Source organism: Nicotiana tabacum, chromosome 6, assembly GCF_000715075.1.
Source record: "Nicotiana tabacum cultivar K326 chromosome 6, ASM71507v2, whole genome shotgun sequence".
Lineage (NCBI taxonomy): Eukaryota > Viridiplantae > Streptophyta > Magnoliopsida > Solanales > Solanaceae > Nicotiana > Nicotiana tabacum.
In genome coordinates, this window is record NC_134085.1 from 48632548 (window position 1) to 48653196 (window position 20649).

Sequence of the window (20649 nt, forward strand, 5' to 3'; positions counted from 1 at the left end):
AAATGCTTCTGGAATCGCCCAAAATCGAGATCTAAAACTCTCAAATGAACAAAAATGTTGGACTCCGGACATATATATTTTGTCCAGGTAAGTCGCATATGTGAGATGCGACTTGTCTCAAAATTTTCAAGCCAAAAACCGCTTTACCAGCCTTCATTAAATCGATCATAACTTTCTGTATAAATGTCCAAATGATGAATGGTTTAACTTTCTGGAAACTAGAATCAAAGGGCTACAACTTTCATATTTTTATAATTTTAGATTCCTTATAGATTGCAAGATATAAGCTTCCAATGTCGGCTCCATAAATCAGAAATTTCTGGCGAACAGCTTCTTCAACAGAAAATTCTAGCATCTCCCTTTGTCCGAAATCCATTATGTTAACCTTTCGAAATTCACCCGAGTCTCTTGGGACCTTAACCAATTGTACAAACATGTCCCAAAACATAATACGAACTCGCTCGAGGTCTCAAATCACATCAAACAACGACAAAATCATGAATTGCACCCCAATTCAAGCTTAATGAACTTTAGAACTTCAAACTTCTGCATTCGATATCGAAACCTATCAAATCACGTTCAATTGACCTAAAATTTTGCACAAACGTCACATTCGATATTACGGACCTACTCCAACTTCCAGAATCGAAATCCGACCCTGATATTAAAAGGTTCACTTTCGATCATATTTCTCAAAAACCTTCAAATTTCTAACTTTTGCCAAATGACCCCAAAATGACCTACGGGCCTCCAAATCTACTTCTGGATGCGCTCCCAATACCAGAATTACCATACAAAACTATTCCCATACTCAGAATCCCAAACTGATATCGATAATATTGAAATTCACTTCAACCCAAATTTATGAAATTCTTTCAAAATGTCAATCTTCCACAATAGGCGTCGAAACGCTCCCGGGCCATCCAAAACCCGATCCGGACATACGCCCAAATCCAAAATCATCATACGAACCTATTGGAACCTTCAAATCCTGATTCCGAGGTCGTTTACTCAAAATCAACTCTTAGTCAGATTCTTCCAGCTTAAAGCTTCTGAAATAAGAATTCTCTTTCCAAATCCACTCCGAACTTTCCGAATTTCAATTCCGACCACGCGTACAAGTCATAATACCTGAAGTAAAGCAAATCATGGCCTCAAACCACCAAACGATACGTTAGTGCTCAAAACAACTAGCCGGATTGTTACATGGGCCCACTTTTGCGGTCCTCCATCGCAGGTGCATTCTCTCTTCTGTGCATGTCGTACGCATCTGCAAAAACCCCCGAGCCCAACTAACACCGCATCTGCGGTCATATGTCTGCATAATTGTACTTAACCTAAGATGCCCAGCTTCGCATCTGCTGCTCCATGTCTGTATTTCCGGACCCACACGTGTGGTTATCCCTTTGCAGGTGAGAAAGCACCAGTAACCAGAGACCTTCAACTATGTAACTAAGTCTCAAAATGGTCTTAAATTAATCTAAAACACACCTGAGGCCCTCGGGATCCTGTCTCATCACACCAACCAATTCCAAAACATAAAACAAACCTACTTGAGGCCTAAATCGCCCCAAATGCATATAAATCGCCATGAAACTAAAGAACTTCAAAAAATACAACCAAGTGTCTGATTCTTATTAAACTAACTCGAAATGATGTCAAATTTTCAAACAAGTCACAAATGACAAAACAAACTTATTCCAAGTCCCGAAACAAAAATCCGAACCGTATAGCTATAAAGTCAAACTATGGTCAAACTAAAGAAAATTTTAAACCTTTAAATTGCCAACTTTCACCAAAAAGTGCCAAATCAACCTAGAAACCTCCGAATCCAATCCCGAGCACATGCCTAAGTCCAAAATCACCATCCGAACTTAACAAAATAGTCAAAACTCCGATCCAAGATCAAATGCACAAAAAGTCAAACTTGATTAACTCTTCCAACTTAAAACTTCTAAAACAAGAATCATTCTTCCAAATCAATTCTGAATCGCTTGAAAACCAAAGTCAACCATACACGCAAGTAATAATACATTATATGAATATACTCAAGATCTTAAACCATTTAACGGAATGTTAAAGCTCAAAAAAAATCATTCGGGTCGTTAGATTTTTCCCCTCTTAAACAAGAGTTCGCCCTCGAACATGGCAAGAGTCGCTCTAAAGTCGTCGAATCACTGTATAATCTCACCATACATGTACCCATGGTTATCCCTCATCACGTCAATTCATATAAGCCTGCCAATGCAATTTCAACCAAAGGTCACCCTTCAACTTTAACCGATAAACCTTCGAACTAATCTCATCACACAGGCCTCCTCTTAAAACCCAATTTTCATATCTACATACTGTGACGACCCTAACTAGCTGCAACGGATCTTGAATACATCCACAAGGTGTAACCATATGATATAACTCGTCGCTCATAAGCCCATAGAAACATCTCTGACCAGAATACCTGCCTATTATCAAACCTGGTACCGATAATAGCTTCATATCAAATGAGACCTTGTTCTAAACCTTCACAACACTAATAATGATGTAAGAAACACGTGAAAACTCATAACCACTCACCCGACAAATAGGAAATACCAAACCCCACCTAGACACATACGTCGTCATTCGTACCCAACAAGCACAATTCGAATATAACTGAAGATGGAAAAAAAAACACATGAGAGAACTATCCAACAAGTCCAATAGGTACAACTCCCTATCAGTACCATACTATGAATCCATACCACAAGGAAGAAGAAAAACATATGCAACAACCACAACGAATCTCATCATAACATAACCCCACAACGGCACGTCGCCCGGTCCAAACATATCGATCCATCTGAAAATACAAAGATCCTATCCTCAACTCGAATCACAAGTAAGATAAACATCCGATCAACAAAAAACCTTTCACTAACTCTATCTCGTAGAATAAAACCACAACACGCAACAGATTCCTCGTGCATGTAGAGCACCTTAACCGTAAGTCGTGACCAACCCATCCCAACTCACATCCAAAACCCACTATTTTGCATAATAGTGGGTCAATACTAGTCTCAAAACCCCCAATAGTGACCAAACAAGAACTATAGACACGGGATACCACAATAGAATCCCACAACGGAAGTAGACACATAAACATAGGATACTCAAGAAATACGAGGTATATCCAAACATGGAGCAGAATAGTACGACACCGAATTAAATAAAACTGATGCATCTCTATGACAAACCGGAACCATAACTTTAGCAACATCATCTGGTGCAGCAGCCTCATCCCTGCCAGGGAAAGTATAACAACGAGTCTGGCCTCCCCCTCTATGACGCCCTCTATTTGCCTACCACACATCTCTAGCTAGTTGTGCAGGTGTAGCAGCAACTGAAGTGGGACCATAGCTTGAGTACTCCGATAAGGTACCCCTGTCCGGAGTCTGGGACAATCTCTCACCATGTGCATAATATCCCCACACTCAAAGCAACCACTCTGCTGATATGGCTGTGGGAGTTGTCCTGAACGAGTGCACTGGGACCCATGGATAATTTGAGAACCATGTAAAACCTAAAGTACGGACTGAACTGGTTGACCAACAAAACCTCTACCATATTGTGCCTGCCCCCAAAATAGGGATCAGTATATCCTCCCGGTCCATGAGACTTCTTAGCCTCCCTATCCTCTCTCTCTCTAGACCGTGGAGGAGCTCCATCCTCCTAGTGACCTCCACAACCTGATGAAGTGGAGTATTAGTCTCCAACTCCAATGCCATCCCAAGTTTGAGACCATAACCAAGTCCCTCAATAAATCTGCGGACCCTCTCTCTAACAGTGGAAAAGGTTGCAGGTGTATGACAATATAGCTCTGCAAACCACATAGCATACTCAGACACAATCATTGACCCCTGGTGCAACTACTCGATTTCGGTGCACAATGCATCCTTGAGGATCTGTGGAACAAACTCCCTCAAAAATAGCTCAGTGAACTAAACCCAAGTAAATGGCGCTGCGCCAACTGGCCTACTCTCCTCACAAACCTGCGACCATCTATATGTCGACCCCGTTAGCTAGAAAGTAGTAAGAGCCACCCTGCACAATTCCACAATGCCCATAGTGTGTAGAATGCGGTAACACTGATCTAGAAAACTATGTGCATCCTCAGAAGTTGCGCTGCTTAAAGTAGGAGGAAAATACTTCTTGAACCTCTCCAATCTCTTCTGCTCCTCCTATGACCCCGATAGCCTCACAGTCAACTCCCGGTCAAACTTATGAACCATCCAACCCTTTAACTTTTCATTTTTTCCCAAATGGAGCCAAATCAACCTAGGAAGCTCCAAATCCAAATTCGGACATACGTCTAGGTCCAAAATTACCATACGAACTATTGGAACCATCAAAATACCATTCCGACATTAGTTGCACAAAAGTCAAACTTTAGCCAACTCTTTAACTTAATGCTTCCAAATTGAGAATTACTCCCGAACTTCATGAAAATCAAAACCAATCATGCATGCTAGTCGTAATACATCATATGAAGCTACTCAAGACCTCAAACCATCAAACGAAATGTCAATGCTCAAAATGACCAGTCAGATCGTCACACTATAATTGAAATTGACCGAGTCTGTGAGCATTACGGGGGATAGAAAATTTTCTTAGTGAAATAATTACTAAACATATAATTCATAGTGAAGAGTTGTAGATACAATTTGTATCTGGCCGTATGGCTTGTGAATAAGAGACTGGAGATGCATATTCTCTTTACAACTATATTATTGAGCTTTAATATGCAAAACGTTTGCTAATGTTATCTGGAAATCTCAGTAACAGCCATTGATAAAACAAATCATATATGTAAACAAGTCATAAATTTAGGCATTGATCTGACAAAGGAATTAAATCAAATCAAATAAAAAGCAATTCAAGTTTAAAAGAAAGGTATCAAATAAGATAAAATTATTTAAATATATGCACCGCTCTCTGTGTTGCTTGGTTATGTACAAATGAAAAACCCCTAGCATAATAAAATGAGAAATGTACTCCCTCTATTTCAATTTAAAATGACACATTTTCCTTATTAGTCCGTTCAAAAAATAATGATATATTTTTATATTTGAAAATAATTTAATTTTAAACTTTTTATTTTTTCCATTTTACTTTGAATGAGAAATTTTTATAGCCACACAAATATCATGGCCCGACAAAACTTTATCCTTTAAGCTGTTAGGATCACATATAGGGGTAGGAAAGGGAGGCGTCGGGTGGGATGGGTCGGATCGAAAACGGGTAAATCAAAAACGGATAAATTATCCAACTTATATTTAATAAGGATAAAAAACGGATTAACCAGCGGATAATATGGATATTTATATTATCTATGAGCTCTTGAATATGATCACTTTTGGGAGAATATTTAGTCTCTCAAACTTGAGGAATCCCCAATTTGAGGCTTTAAAATGTAAATGTTAAACACATTAGTTATCCATTGGTTATCCATTTTCTAAATGGATATATGGTTCTTATCTATATTTGACCCGTTTTTAAAAAATTCATTATTCAACTCATTTTTTAGTGGATAATATGGGTGGATAACTGTTTTCTTTTAATCAGTTTGCTACCACGAATCACATATTTCAACGGTCTTCTTTCTTTTTCTTAAACTTTGTGTCAAGTCAAACTACATTATTTAAATTGAAACAGATGGAGTACATTTTTAGTCGCTTCCAAAAATAATAGCTGATAAAATATATATTATTTAGCTAACAAATTCAATTAATTTCAACCGACCAGCTAAGTTTGTGTTTTGCTTAGTAGAATGGTTCAATAACATGCCTTTTTGGATAAGATTGGACTTTCAACCCGTGTATATGAACTTCAAGAAATTAGTAGGATAATTGGCACTAAATGTGAAATTATTAGCCTGATTTATAACTGTTAAATGGAGAATTAATCATAGTTCTAAAATTAATCAATAGTTATTTATTTTTCATGCGAAAATAAAATTTGAATAAAAATATTCTTAGTTAAAATAAAAAAGTAACTCAGCATAATACGTTAAGAGTTCGAAATTTTTACATTGGAAATTTCAACATAATCCATTGAAATTCATAATGTGCTGCAAGTCAACCTCCTAGTAACCTGGAAATTTCCAATTGGTAAAGACAAAAGTTTGGTTTGAATTTTTCAGTTCTATCCAGTTGGGATTTGTTTCAGTTGTGACTTGTGTAATATCGGGCTTTATTGGCAGTTGTGATTTGTGTGATATCGGGATTTATTGGAAACATCTTAAGGTGCTTGAATGTAAATTTTGAATGTCTTTGGAGATGATTTAAGACAGAGTATTGACTTTTAGTAATCTTCATATTGGAAACTCGATATTGAAGACATTCCATCTTCCATGTATATTCGTATATATCCTCAATATATTAGTGTATAACCCCTTGTATGTTAGTGTATATTTTCTATGTATAACCGTGATCTCTTATATAACTTTTATATCAGTGTATATCTTGGAAAATGAGTGTGATTACACTGATACATTGTCCAATTGCAATTTCAAGATTGGGGCCTTGATGAGATTTTGTGACTGATGAACTGAGAGGATTTTTGGGCCAATTCATGATTCAAGTGCTTTACAGTATTTGCGAATCCAGGAAACAGTCTAGTTGGTGGGGATGGGAAAACGAATTGGCACGACTTGGATTTAGGTTAACCCCTGGATTTAGGTTAACCCCTTCATCATTTTCTCATTCAAGAGCTGTAATTCTTTAAGAGAAATCAGCGAGTCAAGAACTGTATTTTATCAATGGAATCCGATAAGGCACAAATTATATAGTATTGTTGAAAATTAGAATTAAACCAATAAAGCAACATCATCCAATCGAGAGATCTGAGATGCCCCACCTACAGAATGCTCATCAAGCCTACCGACTGGGCAGAAACACGTCTTAGGAAACGCACAATTAGAAAGTACTCTAGTGAACAGCCATTTAACAAAAAGTGAAACCATGAATCGTAAGATAACAAGACGTAAAGATTCACTGCCACACAATCACCAAAGAACAACGGAGGAAACGAAGTGTAAATTCAAAATTCATCTATGACACATTGCTACCTACCTTATGAATCGCGCAGGTAATATCCAACGGTTTAAATGATGCAAGAATTCATTTTATTGAAAATATTATGAATAATCCATCCATGATTTATCAAAAAATAGTTAAACATTTTGATTTTAATTAATTTAGAAATGTTGAATAATTCCCGGCACTTGTTTTAGTAACAAACAAACATATTCAGGAATGACGTGTTCAATAGATCAGGAGTTGCTAGCAGCCTAGTTTAGCTATTTCAGATTATTGTATACAATGAGTTTGTTCCAGCATTGCTTAATTAAGTAAATATAACTCTGAAACCACTCGATGGATAGACACAGAATTAATTTGACAAGAACGAATACAGAGAAGTGTATAGCCACCAATAAATATGCAGATAGCACTGTAAGCATTGAAAAATTGCATAGCAAACTTAGTTAAAAATTTAGATGCAAAAGAAAGATTTAATTTGTAGACTTCATTTAATTCATTCCATAAGAACTCTGTAAACAGAAAAACACAGTAAAGTAACGAGCCAATAACGGTCAAAAAAGACAGTCACACTTAACATTAAGATATACCCAACTTAAAATGCGATCAAAATAACTAAAATCCACATCTTCTCAATTATCTAATTCCTCCAGTTTCCATCAGAGTCACCACCACCCCTTGAGTAGCGTGATCCGCCATCACCACCGTATCCACGGTCACCACCGCCATATCCACGGTCACGGCCACCACCATAACCGCCGCCGCCGTAACCACCACCGCCGCCCTCGCGTCTTCCACCTCCATATCCTCCACCTCCGTATCCGCCGCCTCCTTCACGACGTCCACCGCGGAAACCACCGCCGCCGCCGCCGCCGCCGCTTCCGCGTGATTGAGCTTCGTTAACGGTGATGTTACGACCGTCAAGGTCTTGGCCGTTCATCCCTTCGATAGCGTCCCTCATGGATTTCTCATCACCGAAGGTAACAAAGCCAAATCCTCTAGATCTACCGGTTTCACGGTCATTGATTATCTGTAAAATCAAAATCCACAACAAAAACATCAGATCTGCCAGATCCACACTTGTCACAGGAAAAAACAAAGCAAAAGGACTATGTCCGAGCTTGCTCGGAAACTAACATTCATTCCAATCAAACTGGACCAAAAAATAGAAATAACCGATCTATCTTCATCTCTTTTTTAAGAAGAGAAGTAAGACGGAACGTACCGTTAAGAGAGAACGAATAATAGTATCAAATAGTAACAGTAACAGATGAAGCAACAGTAACAGAGAGAGACATAGTAACAGTAACAGATGAATCAACAGTAACAGAGGGGTAAACGAAGCCAAATCACGGCTCGGATTCCGATCTCTGCTCTGCGACCGACAAACGGACCTTCGATTCAAGAACCTCGCCGTACTGAGAGAAAGCTTCACCTAGGGTTCGATCAGTGGTAGCCCATGCGAGCCCACCGACGAAGCACCGGTATTCAACTTCAGCCATTGATTTTTTTTTAAATTATAGAGAGAGATGACAACGGAGGAGAAAGGGATGAGGAAAAATATGAGGAAAGGCTATATATTTATAGGGAGGAGGAGGATGCTAGGGTTAAGCAGGGCGGTTGAGTTAATTTAGCACTCTATTCAACTTGGGTTAGAGGTCTGGTTTCGGCTCTTGTTTTTTCCGAATTTCTTGCAAAAGTAAAAGTTATTCAACGCGATTTCTTTTTCTTTGCCGTCGTTGAAGACGCGTTGAGACTTGAGAAACTCTTTTTTCACGCGTTGGGAAAATTTTTTCTTCCCATAAAAATACTATCAAATTTCTAAAATAGCTATAAATATCTAAAACCGATGTTTATGAATATTTCCAAGAAACTCTTTCATGTTATAAATATATATTATATTATCGATATTCATTTAGTACTCCGTTGCAAATAAGTTTTCTGAAGAAACTTATCCATATGGGACTCCGCTGTAAATATGATTATCTATTTAGTACTATATTGGAAATAAGCTTCCTGAAGAATCTTATCATTTCGGTACTCCGTTATAGATAAATATTACCCCGGCAGAAGATTATCTATATCTGGTACAGTAACAGCTTATAAGCAACTTACAAGAAGCTTACACAGCAGCTTGCAGTAGCAACTTACAAGCAGCTTCCATTCTTCTATAAAAGAGGAGATTTCAGTTCATTATGTACGTGAATTTGAAGTTGAATAATAAATATTTCTCTCTCTTTACTTGTCTTCAATTTTTTTACTTTAAAGTCTTTATTTTATAACATTTCCAAATATGGACGAAACTGCAATTTTTCCTTTGTTGGTTGACAAAAATATGTAATTAATATTTCCAGGTTCTCTATGCTCATTTATGCCATAATTTGTTTCTATGCTCTAAAATACCAATCATGATTTAAAATACTCCATCCGTCTTATATTATATGTCATGTTTCTCTTTTATGCGCTTCTTAAAACATATTAATTAGGAAAGGGATTGGACTATTCTACCCTTGTGTATGTCTTAAGATATAATTTCTGTTCATTAAATATTTATTCTGTTTATATGTTAGCTCTACCTTGAAGAACAATTATTACTAAGGATAAAAAAGGAAAAAAATAATTAATTTTGTTTTGAACTTCTAAAATAACAAATAATTTGAGACAACTATTTTTAGTAATCATGACTATTAATACGAGACGAAAGGAGTAGTTAATTGGGTAATGTGCATATACTACTACTACTTTAGATTCACTAAAAATTTGATCCCAGAAAAGGGGAGCAATTAAATGCTAAACGAATCACACAAAATTGGGAGAAATTCAAAAATAGTCAGATTTATTAAAGGCCATTCAAAAATAGTTACAGTTTTAAAAGTAATTGAAATTTAGCCACTTTTCATATAAAGATAAATCTGAACAAAAACACTGTTTAAAATCCGAAAAATAATACAGTATAATATACTGGAGCTCCAGTTTCTAGTATACTTATGTTGGAACAACAGTATAATATACTGGAGTTTCAGTATAATATACCGGTCTAGTATAATATACTGGAGATTAGAGCATCGATGATCCGATCTCCAGTATATTATACTTGAACTTTCTTCGTGGTTGACTTCCAGCATAATATGCTAGAAGTTAATACACATGTGCATCGATCTCCAGTATATTATGCTGAAATTTTTCGTATTGCAACAAAATAATAACTATTTTTTAATGATTTTGCAAATACTGAATATTTTTTAAATAATCAATCCAAAACTGGCTAGCTCGTGCTATTTTTACCACAAAATTAGGGCCGGTGGACTGGAAAAACGTCCGTAAATTACGATGGGAATAGCTACATATGCCGTCTGTGAATTACTCCTATAAGGATGGACTTTGATGTCTAACTCGGGTTAACGTGAGTAGTTATAGCTCCAAAGATATTTTAGACCTTGGGTCAAAGTAAAAGAAAGATATTTTAGATGAGCACGTAGGCGCCACAGTAATTCGTATCACGTGAAGTTTTTGCAAATAAAAGATATTTTGCAGCAGATCTCCATCTTTGATGGCTGCGTATGCATTTTCATCCACTAAAGTACCAATTAGCTGTTGGCTATGCCTATGCGTTGTGGCCTAGTGGGAGAAAATATAATTCAAATTTCTTTTATTTTATCCGCTCCATTTGCCGATATCGGTATTGAAATCGTCTATTTGAATATAGAAAGATACTAATTGTCAAGCAAATTTGCGTCAAAAATATTAGTATTCCCTGTGTCTCAATTTATATAGCGGTATTTTATTTGTCACGGAACTTTAGGAAAAAAGACTTTTAAAATTTATGATTCAAAATAAATCATTAATATTTGTATTGTATAAGGTTAAAATCGGGCCCACCTGATTTTACTAATTAACCAAGACTAGGTGGATGGATCGAGGATCAGCCCCACGGCTTGACAGACCGAGATACGAGGATAAGGTACCGAGTTCAGGGTTCAAGGTACCTGTCGAGGTCGAGACCAGTAATGATCGAGATCGAACGGGATAGACATCGAACAAAACCAAAGACAGCATGATAACGGAAAAGCGAGATATCCGTGACTGGCCGATGACAATGGCGGAAATCTCGGAACAGATCAAATCTATGGCGGTTGTTTAGCTAATCATGAGATTTCCTTCTGTAATTAGAATTATACCGTAAATAGGATTCATCTACTATATAAAAAGGGTATTAACCATTTGTAAGGATCTCACATTCACACATATCAAAGCAGTATATCACACTTTATTTCTTGCAAGTTCTATTGTCCTATTTATACTCTTAATAACTTGTTCAGTCGGTTCGAGGGCAATTAGTTGAAGGGCTGTAATTGTTCATCACACTGGTTTGTTTTATTTTATTGTTAATTCCTGGCATTAACTCTTCTGTTTATCAGTTTGTTCCAAGTGAAATCACATATCCTTAAAACTACTTATAAGTTTAATTGTTATCCGATTTAAGGGTAAATAGTTTGGCACCCACCGTGGGGTTAAAGATAATAGTGATTGCCTGGTATAATTTTTGTAACACATATTATTTTACGCTTGTTCTTTGAAGTGTCTTTGGTTTTAGGATCAACATGTCAAACTTCCAAGTAGCACCCAACACACAGACAACGACCTTGGTCTTTATGGTGAGAAAGAAAACATAGCTGCCTCGGGAAACGGAGTGCCTCCAGTCAACCCCGATGGACCACCGGCCATAGACCTAGTCGATGTCAGCTCCCATATTGCCATTAATGGAAATTTGTAAGATGCCCGAGTAGCTGATCAGAACGTATAGAGCGGTGAAGAAGGCAGAATTAGCCTTGAATGATATTCGAAATGTTACAGACTCAACAAGCTGCGATAGCACAACTCCAGAATCAGAATCGTGCCCCAAGTAGGATAGAGCTCGAGCCATCACAAGAAGTTGTTCATAGAGCCGAATTAGTGCCAAAGAGATCGAATGAAGGAGAATCGGAGGCTAATCCCGCTATCGTAAAAATGCTCGAGGAATTGATGAAGCGGATCGAGATAGGGGAAAAGAAGATCGAGGAAAATGATAAGAAGGTGGAAACTTATAACTCCAGGGTCGACCAAATCCCAGGGGCACCACCGGTAACTTGATTCCAAAAAGTTTATCCAAAAACCTTTCCCCCCAAGTGTGGCTCCGAAGCCAATCCCGAAGAAGTTCTATATGCCTGAGATTCCAAAGTATAACAAAACGACAGATCCAAACAAACACGCCACCTCTTATATGTGCGCCATTAAGGGAAATGACTTGAAAGATAATGAGATTGAATCCGTGTTGCTGAAGAAATTCAGAGAAACCTATCAAAGGGTGCTATGATATGGTATCATAATTTACCACCTAACTCTATTGATTCATTTGCTATGCTTGCAGATTTCTTTGTAAAGGCGCACACTAGAGCCATTAAGGATGCAACTAGATGGATTTGCCACCGGTCACCGACGATTGGATAGTTCAAACCTTCACTCAAGGTCTCAACGAACGGAGTTCCATAGCTTCCCAACAATTAAAGCAGAATTTGATCGAATATCTAGCCATCACTTGGTCTGATGTACATAATCGATATCAGTCGAAGATTAGGGTTGAATACGATCAACTGGGGGCTCCAATTGGTTCAATTTATCCCAACAGGCCCATGGACAGAGCTAAAAGGGACGTCGGTCGGGAACCACGATCGAACAGAGACCAATATTAGCCATATGGTAGAGATCGGTGAAATAGCAGGTCTGGACACAATCCCATTCGGAATGATAGAAGGAATGAACAGAGACAAAATTCCTGAGGGCTCATGATTAAGAGTGGTTTCGATAGGGATGTCGGGTCCAAAGAAGCGCCTCGGGTGTCAGAATATAACTTCAGCATAGATGCTTCTGCCATAGTATCGGCTACTAGCGTATCAAAGATACCAGGTGGCCTCGGCCTCTGCAGACCTATCCGACCCAAAGAAACCCAAACCAAATATGCAAGTATCATGGCACCCATGGCCATAAAATAGAAGATTGCAGACAACGAAGGGAGGAAGTAGCTGGTTGTTCAACGAGGGACACCTTCGAGAATTCTTAAGTGATCGGGCCAAGAACCACTTCAAAAATGGACACTCAAACAAACAGAACGAGCAAGAAGATCCACAACACGTGATTCACATGATCGTTGGAGGGGTCGATATTCCTCAAGGGCCGGTATTCAAACGCACCAAAGTGACAATCACAATAGAAAAACGGACTCAGGACTACTTACCGGAAGAGACCTTATCTTTCAACAACAAAGATGCAGAAGGGATCGAACAACCTCAAAACGATGCACTAGTAATATATATCCTTATGAATAAAATTAAAGTTAAACGTGTGTTGATTGATCCAGGTAGCTCGGCAAACATTATTCGATCAAGGGTCGTAGAGCAACTCGGCTTCCAAGATCAAATTGTGCCTGCAGCTCAAGTACTTAACGGATTCAACATGGCAAGTGAAACCACCAAAGGGGAAATCATTTTGCCAATAAATGTGGCCGGGACCATCCAAGAAACAAAGTTCCATGTGATGGAGGGTGACATAAGGTACAACGCACTGCTCGGAAGGCCTTGGATCCATAACATGAGGGAAGTGCCCTTGACATTTGATCAAGTCTTAAGGTTCCCAACATCGAAAGGAGTCAAAATGGTGTACGGTGAACAACCCACCACCAAAGAAATATTTGCAATCGACGAAGTGATACCGGTATGGTGCTTTCATCAACAAAGGGATCAGAGTCGAAGGGAAAATAGGAAGTCAAATAGCAACCACAGTCACCGGCCTCGGCTCAATCGGAGGAGTAGGAAACTTTCAAGGATGATGATTATATGATACCTCGAACCTTCATAATACCCAATGATTCTAATTCAATGAAGTCAACGGTCGAAGAGCTAGAACAAATCATACTGATCGAGTATCTACCCGATCGAAAGGTATACCTGGGCACGAGGTTAACTTTCGAGCTCAGGAAAAACTTATTCAATTCCTTTTAGATAACATAGATTGTTTTGCTTGGTCCCATCTAGATATGACAGAGATTCCACCAAAGATCACCACCTATCGATTAAGCTTGGATTCGAAGTTTCATCTAGTAAAGCAAAAGAAAAGACCCCAGTTCGATGTTAAGCATACATTCATCAAGGACGAGGTAACCAAACTTCTCAAAATAGGGTCCATTTGGGATTTAAAGTATCCCGAATGGTTAGTAAATGTAGTGGTAGTCCCTAACAAGGGAAATAAACTTAGAATGTGCATAGACTATAAGGACTTGAACAAGGCTTGCCCTAAGGATTCTTTTCCTTTGCAGAATATCGATCGCATGATTGATGCCACGGCCGGCCACGAGATTCTCAGTTTTCTCGATGCCTGCTCTAGGTAAAATCAAATATAGATGAACCCGTAGGATCAGGAAAAGACTTCATTTATCACTAAATACGACACATATTGTTATAATGTAATGTCGTTCGCACTAAAACATGCTGGTGCAACTTATCAATGCCTAGTAAATCGAATGTTCGAAGAACAAATATGGAAATCAATGAAAGTTTATATTGACGACATGCTAGTTAAGTCCCTACAAGTAGTGGACCATTTGAAACATTTGCATGAGACTTTCGATATACTAAGGAGGTACAACATGAAACTCAACCCAGAAAAATGTGCATTCGGGGTCGGCTCGGGTAAGTTTCTCGGCTTTATGGTGTCCAATCGAGGAATCGAGATCAACCCCGATAAAATCAAAGCTATCGAGGATATCAAAGTCCTAGATAATGTGAAGGTTGTGTAGAGGCTGACCGGACGCATAGCCGCCCTAGGGCAATTCATCTCGAGGTCCTTAGATAGAAGTCACCGATTCTTCTCACTACTTAAGAAGAAGAGTAATTTTGCATAGACCCAGGAATGCAACAAGCCTTAGAATAACTAAAACGATACCTGTCAAACCCTCCACTGCTTCACACCCCGAAAGTGGACGAGCAACTCTACTTATACTTAGCGATTTCGGAAATAGCGGTAAGTGGGGTCCTAGTACGAGAAGAACAAGGTACGCAATTTCCTATTTACTACATTAGTCGGACCTTAGGTGAGGCCGAAACTAGGTATCTTCACTTAGAAAAATTAGCGCTTGCTTTAATAAACACCTCTAGGAAATTAAAACCGTATTTCCAATGTCACCCAATATGTGTTGTAATTACCTATACCCTTCAAAATGTTTTGCATAAACCCGAACTTTCGGGGCAATTGGCCAAATGGTCCGTAGAACTCAGCATGTACGATATTGAGTATGAACCCCGAACAATCATCAAGTCTCAAATCTTGGCAGACTTCGTGGCTGACTTCATGCCATCCCTCGTACCCCAGGTAAAAAAGAAATTGTTATTAAAATTGGGTACATCATCCGGGGGTATGGACCCTCTTAATGGACGGCGCTTCGAATGGGAAAGGGTCTAGGTTGGGCATCATTTGAAGCCGCCCACGGGTAACATAAGTGTACAATCTATCAAAACTTCAAAGTTGACTAACAATAAGGCCGAGTACGAGGCCATGATTGCAGGTCTCGAGCTGGATAAAAGTTTGGGAGCTGAAGTCATCGAGGCCAAATGTGATTCCCTACTTATGGCAAACCAAGTCAAAAGAACTTTTGAGGTCCGAGAAGATCAAATGCATAGGTACTTGGAAAATCTACAGGTAACTTTACATCGATTTAAGGAGTGGACCTTACAACACATACCTCGAGAACAGAATAGCAAGGCCGATGCCCTTGCAAACTTGGGGTCATTAGTCGAAGATGATGAGCTTAACTCGGGGACTGTCGTACAACTCTCGAGATCAGTAATCGAAGAGGGCCACGCCAAAATAAACTCTACAAGTTTGACTTGGGATTGAAGAAATAAGTACATTGAATATTTGAAGAATGGGAAGCTCCCATCATATCCGAATGAGTCAAGGACTCTACGTGTGAAGGCAGCATGGTTCACTTTGGCCGAGGATTGAACGCTATTTAGGAGGATGTTCGATGGGCCATTGGCAATATGTTTGGGGTCGAGAGACACCGACTACATCCTACGGGAAATTCACAAAGGCACTTGTGGAAACCACTCCGGTGTCGAATCACTGGTTCACAAAGTTATCAGAGTAGGGTACTATTGGGCTGATATGGAAAAGGACACAAAAGAGTTCGTTCTAAAGTGCGACAAATGTCAGAGGTATGCACCGATGATTCACCAGCCCGGGGAGCAGCTCCACTCAGTCGTATCCCCATGGTCATTCATGAATGAGGAATAGACATCGTCCGCCCTCTACCATCAGCCCTAGGTAAAGCTCAGTTTTTTTTATTTATGACTGATTATTTTTCTAAGTAGGTTGAAGCATAGGCTTTCGAGAAAGTTGGAGAAAAAGTATTCATAGACTTCATTTGAGGCCACATTATATGTCGATTCGGGATGCCTGCCGAGATTGAATGCGACAATGGAAAGCAATTCATCAGCAGCAAAGTAACTAAATTTCTCGAGGATCACAAGATCAAAAGGATTCTACCAACGCCATACCATCCTAACAAGAACGGACAAGCCAAATCGACCAACAAAACCATTATTCAAAATCTTAAGAAAAGGTTGACCAATACTAAGGGAAAGTGAGAGATATATTGCCCAAGGTTCTTTGGGCATACCGCACGACGTCGAAATCCAGTATAGAGGCAACACCGTTCTCTTTAGTCTATGGTGTCGAAGCTCTTATCTCGGTCGAGGTTGGGGAACTTAGCCTCAGGTTTCGATATGCGATAGAAGAATAAAATAAAAGGCTATGAACAAGAGCCTAGAATTGTTGGATGAATGACGCAAGGCCTCCCTCGTTCGATTGGCCGCATAAAAATAGCGGATTGAAAGGTACTACAACCGAAGAACCAACCTTCGACACTTTAGAATTGGGGACTTGGTGGTCACCCTCAACACTTGGAACCCAAATGAAGCAAAACTGGGTCTTAATTAGGAGGCATATCAGGTCCTCGACATCATCGGAAAGGGATCCTACAAGCTCACCGCGATGAACGACGGACAATTACCAAACAATTAGAACGTGTCACTTCTAAAATGATGCTACTCCTAAGGTACGACCTTCTCCATTTTCATTTATATTTTAAACTAACCAATTGCAGGTGTTTAATCGAGGATAGCGATGGATTCTTCAGTACGACGTCTTTAGGTCTGAAAGCATGCGTTGCACTCTTTTTCCCTTAGACTAGTTTTTATCTCAAATGGGTTTTTATAGCGAGGTTTCTAACGAGGAAACCATTGATCGTGCTAACTTAGAACAATTCAACAGTAACCGAGGCTTTTTTTACAATTAACCTCGAATACTGGGTGGCATTACCCTCTAATGTCAACTTTGTTGCAAGGGAATTACTTCGTAATAGCGGGGTCTCGATAGGTGAATTTTGTAAGGGCCAAACGGTCGAATGAACCGTGCCCATATAGGTTACTCGAGCCCTAACATCAAACATGTACGCATGTATAATCATCTTTTGAAAGAAGTATTTTCCCTTGCCGGTATCTCATGCCTTAGAAATATTTTTCTACTTTACAATTTCATACTTTTGATCTATTGTGTAAACAAGCTTAAGTGCCGATCATAACGAAACCTCACGCTCGGGGACTAACATCCGAAAAACAAACGAGATCGAATTATCAAAACTTCAAGATCATAAGACCTTAAAAGTGACCTTATAGGCCACGGCCACCCCACTCGGGAACTGACACTTCGGACAAGCTCGAAGTGAAACGGGAAAATAAGCTAAGAGGCAAGTCTCAAATAAAAGGCTACAAGCAAATCAACACGGTTCAGAGACGTCCGAATTCCGTAAGAAAACATACCTTCAAATATTATTATAAACCGGTTAAAAGGACTACCCTCGACAAAATCACAAAGGGCTTCGATAATATCAACCCTCGAGAACCCTAACGGGTAAAAAATTGTTTGAACTCTCAAAAAATTCCTTAGTTCATGCTAAAGCATAACAAATTTTGTATAACCAACAATAAAATTTTTAAGCCGAAAAAGGGAAAAAGCAAATCCTTTTTACAAAGGCCACATCGGCATAATACAAAAGCCTAAGGGCCATCTTTTGTTTTGAGTTCGAGGGATCATCCTCACTCAATAAAAACCTAAGGTTACCCTACTTCGAGTTCGAGCAAGTACTCACTCGACACTATTTCAGTTTCAGTCCAAATTGCCTAAATCTCGAACCTATGAATACAATTTCATAAGGCATAAATAAAATAAAGTAAAGACAGAAAGGGAAAGAAAAGATCTTTTATATATCAAAAATCATTTACAAGGGCGGCATGGCCCGATCCGAACTCTTTACATAGGCCAATACAGCCTTGAAAGAAACATTACTAATCTTAAAGGCCTAGTCTTCTTCGGGAGCAGCTTCTTGACCTTCAGAGTCTTCTCCACCATATCTGCTCACATCCTTGGAATCCTCGGGAAATTCTAACTTCCGAGCCTTTGCTTCCTCAGCCTTGGCGATCTCGAGTTCGGCAGATATGTCGAAACTTTGGGCAATGACTCCCTCGAGAGCCTCCCTTTGGGCCTACCACTTCGAATGATCCACCATGCCCTTGGCTTGATCGAGGGTGGCTTCGCCATCGACTTTGTGTTGGGTTGAAGTAGCCTGGGCCTTATTATTTGCCATTGCCGCTTTAGATTTGGCAACCTCGAGCTTTTTAGTCAGACAAACTAAATTGGATTCGAGCTCCTCCACCTTCTTCGCTTGAACCGAGGCATTCTCTCTTGCATATCGAAGTTGTGACTTGGTTGAATCCAGCTCTGCTTGAATGGTTCCTTTTGTGCAGCCAAAATATCCATACATCCTTTGAAATGTTCGGCTTCGGCTCGCACTTTATCTATTTGCCCTTGGAGGCCTTTGATCTATTCCAGCCTCTATCAAACCTGCAGAATGGATAGTTAGTTGTTATCTCTAACTCATCCTCACTATCATGAAGAACTCGGAATACCTGCTCGACCATCTTTTCATGCGTATTTCGAGCCTCCACCAGGTCTACCCGGAGCTTCCCATTGAGAAGCTTGTAAGTATTGCATTTCTCAGTAAGATCCTGGACTTCGACCTTGCATTCTTCTTGGATTAGGAGAAAGGCCTCATGATGCAGCACCGAAGCCTACGAGAAAGGAAGAAAGTGTTAGATATATCTACAATTCAAAGTCATTCAAGGATAGCGGCCCTTGAACTTACCCGATTCAGAGCATGCTGAGCTTCATTAAACAAACAGGCAACGTCCACTGCATCCATGTTTGCTTGATCCTCTTCGGTGACCAAGCATCGAAGATAGCTCACCACCCTAACAGGGGCAGAGAAAACTTGAGTATCTTCTGGGATCGAGATAATAAGAGGCCACTTACGATCGAGGTCAACGCTGGGGGCATGGAACTGGTTGGTTAGTGTATAGCTCGAGGAAGCCTCATTCGAGGTCTTCCTTGGTACGTCCAAATCACCCAAACCGGTGACATCTTCCACATCAGCAAAATAGCCACAGAAAAAATCTTCCTCTCCGTGGGCCCCTTCTCCGTGACAAGTCTCTGCAACTTGAGCATTACATATCATCGAATCAGGAACTGGAGGGAATGAGGAGGAGTCCCCGATTGCTATTGCCCCAAGTGGGTCTTTAGAGGCATTATCTTCATTCCAGGGAGCCTCGAGCTCAGTTTCTATACCAGCCTCGACTGCCTCCTCGGTGGCCTCCCCACCTCGAGGTGAGGCATCTTCAACTCTTTCCGGCTCGGGTTCATCAGGTCGGGGCAAAGTAGCTATAGCTCCCGCCTGTCCAATGGTTCTTTGAACCTCGGTGCCAGCTCACACACGAGGCACCAACCCAAAGTCTTCTTCTTCATCTTTATCCTCAGTATCATCCAATAGTTGGTGAGTGGACTCCAGAGTTACATGGATAACATCCCCCTTAGGCTTACGGGGCCTCCTGGCCGGCCTTTTCTTTTTCGGGCTTGGGAAACTTGAAGCCTCCTTTCTTTTCTTCTCTTTTCCCTACTTCGGGGCAGACGGGGAAAGGAGTGCCTCTTCTTCAGCAGAGGGGGGCGTTATTGGCACGTCTTTCCCAAGGCCTACGAAATAAAAAAGACGAGTAAGTACAATAACAAAGCCCGACTGAAAACCTTTCCAAAGAAAGGAATTTACCATAGTTACGGGCCTCCCATCGACCCCTTGACAACTCCATCCAAGCATGCTCGAAATAAGTTTTTTGTGACATCAACCCCTCGACCCATTGCCTCAGGTCGGGGATCGCTGTTACATCTCACGTTTTCATATGTTAAAAGTTTCGTCTTCAGTTAACGTAGACTCGGGGATGATATCATCTTGAAGTTAACGTATTTACGCTATTTATAACAAGCGATAAATAAGTATTATGAAGGATAAAGGGGTACACGAATTAAAGAAAACGAGTTTCGTTGAAAGTGGCCAATTTGGGATAAAATAAGGGTCGAGCGATAATACCCGATAATT

General features: G+C 39.8%; 1 protein-coding gene across 1 annotated transcript; it reads right to left on the reverse strand.

Moving 5' to 3' along the window:
• Positions 1–7543: 7543 nt before the first annotated feature.
• On the reverse strand, positions 7544–8640 carry LOC107784861 (glycine-rich RNA-binding protein). Its single transcript, XM_016606050.2, has 2 exons — positions 8471–8640; positions 7544–8106 (listed from the first exon to the last, which is right to left on the reverse strand). Exons 1-2 carry the CDS (start codon positions 8576–8578, stop codon positions 7717–7719), a joined length of 498 nt encoding a protein of 165 aa, XP_016461536.1. The 5' UTR covers positions 8579–8640; the 3' UTR covers positions 7544–7716.
• Positions 8641–20649: the final 12009 nt, after the last annotated feature.

Excerpts from the sequence above, each read along its gene's own strand:
- LOC107784861 (XM_016606050.2), bottom strand. The coding sequence starts at position 8,578 with ATGGCTGAAGTTGAATACCGGTGCTTCGTCGGTGGGCTCGCATGGGCT. Across the intron at positions 8,107-8,470 it reads GCGAGGTTCTTGAATCGAAG|ATAATCAATGACCGTGAAAC; the intron begins GTCCGTTTGTCG and ends TTGATTTTACAG.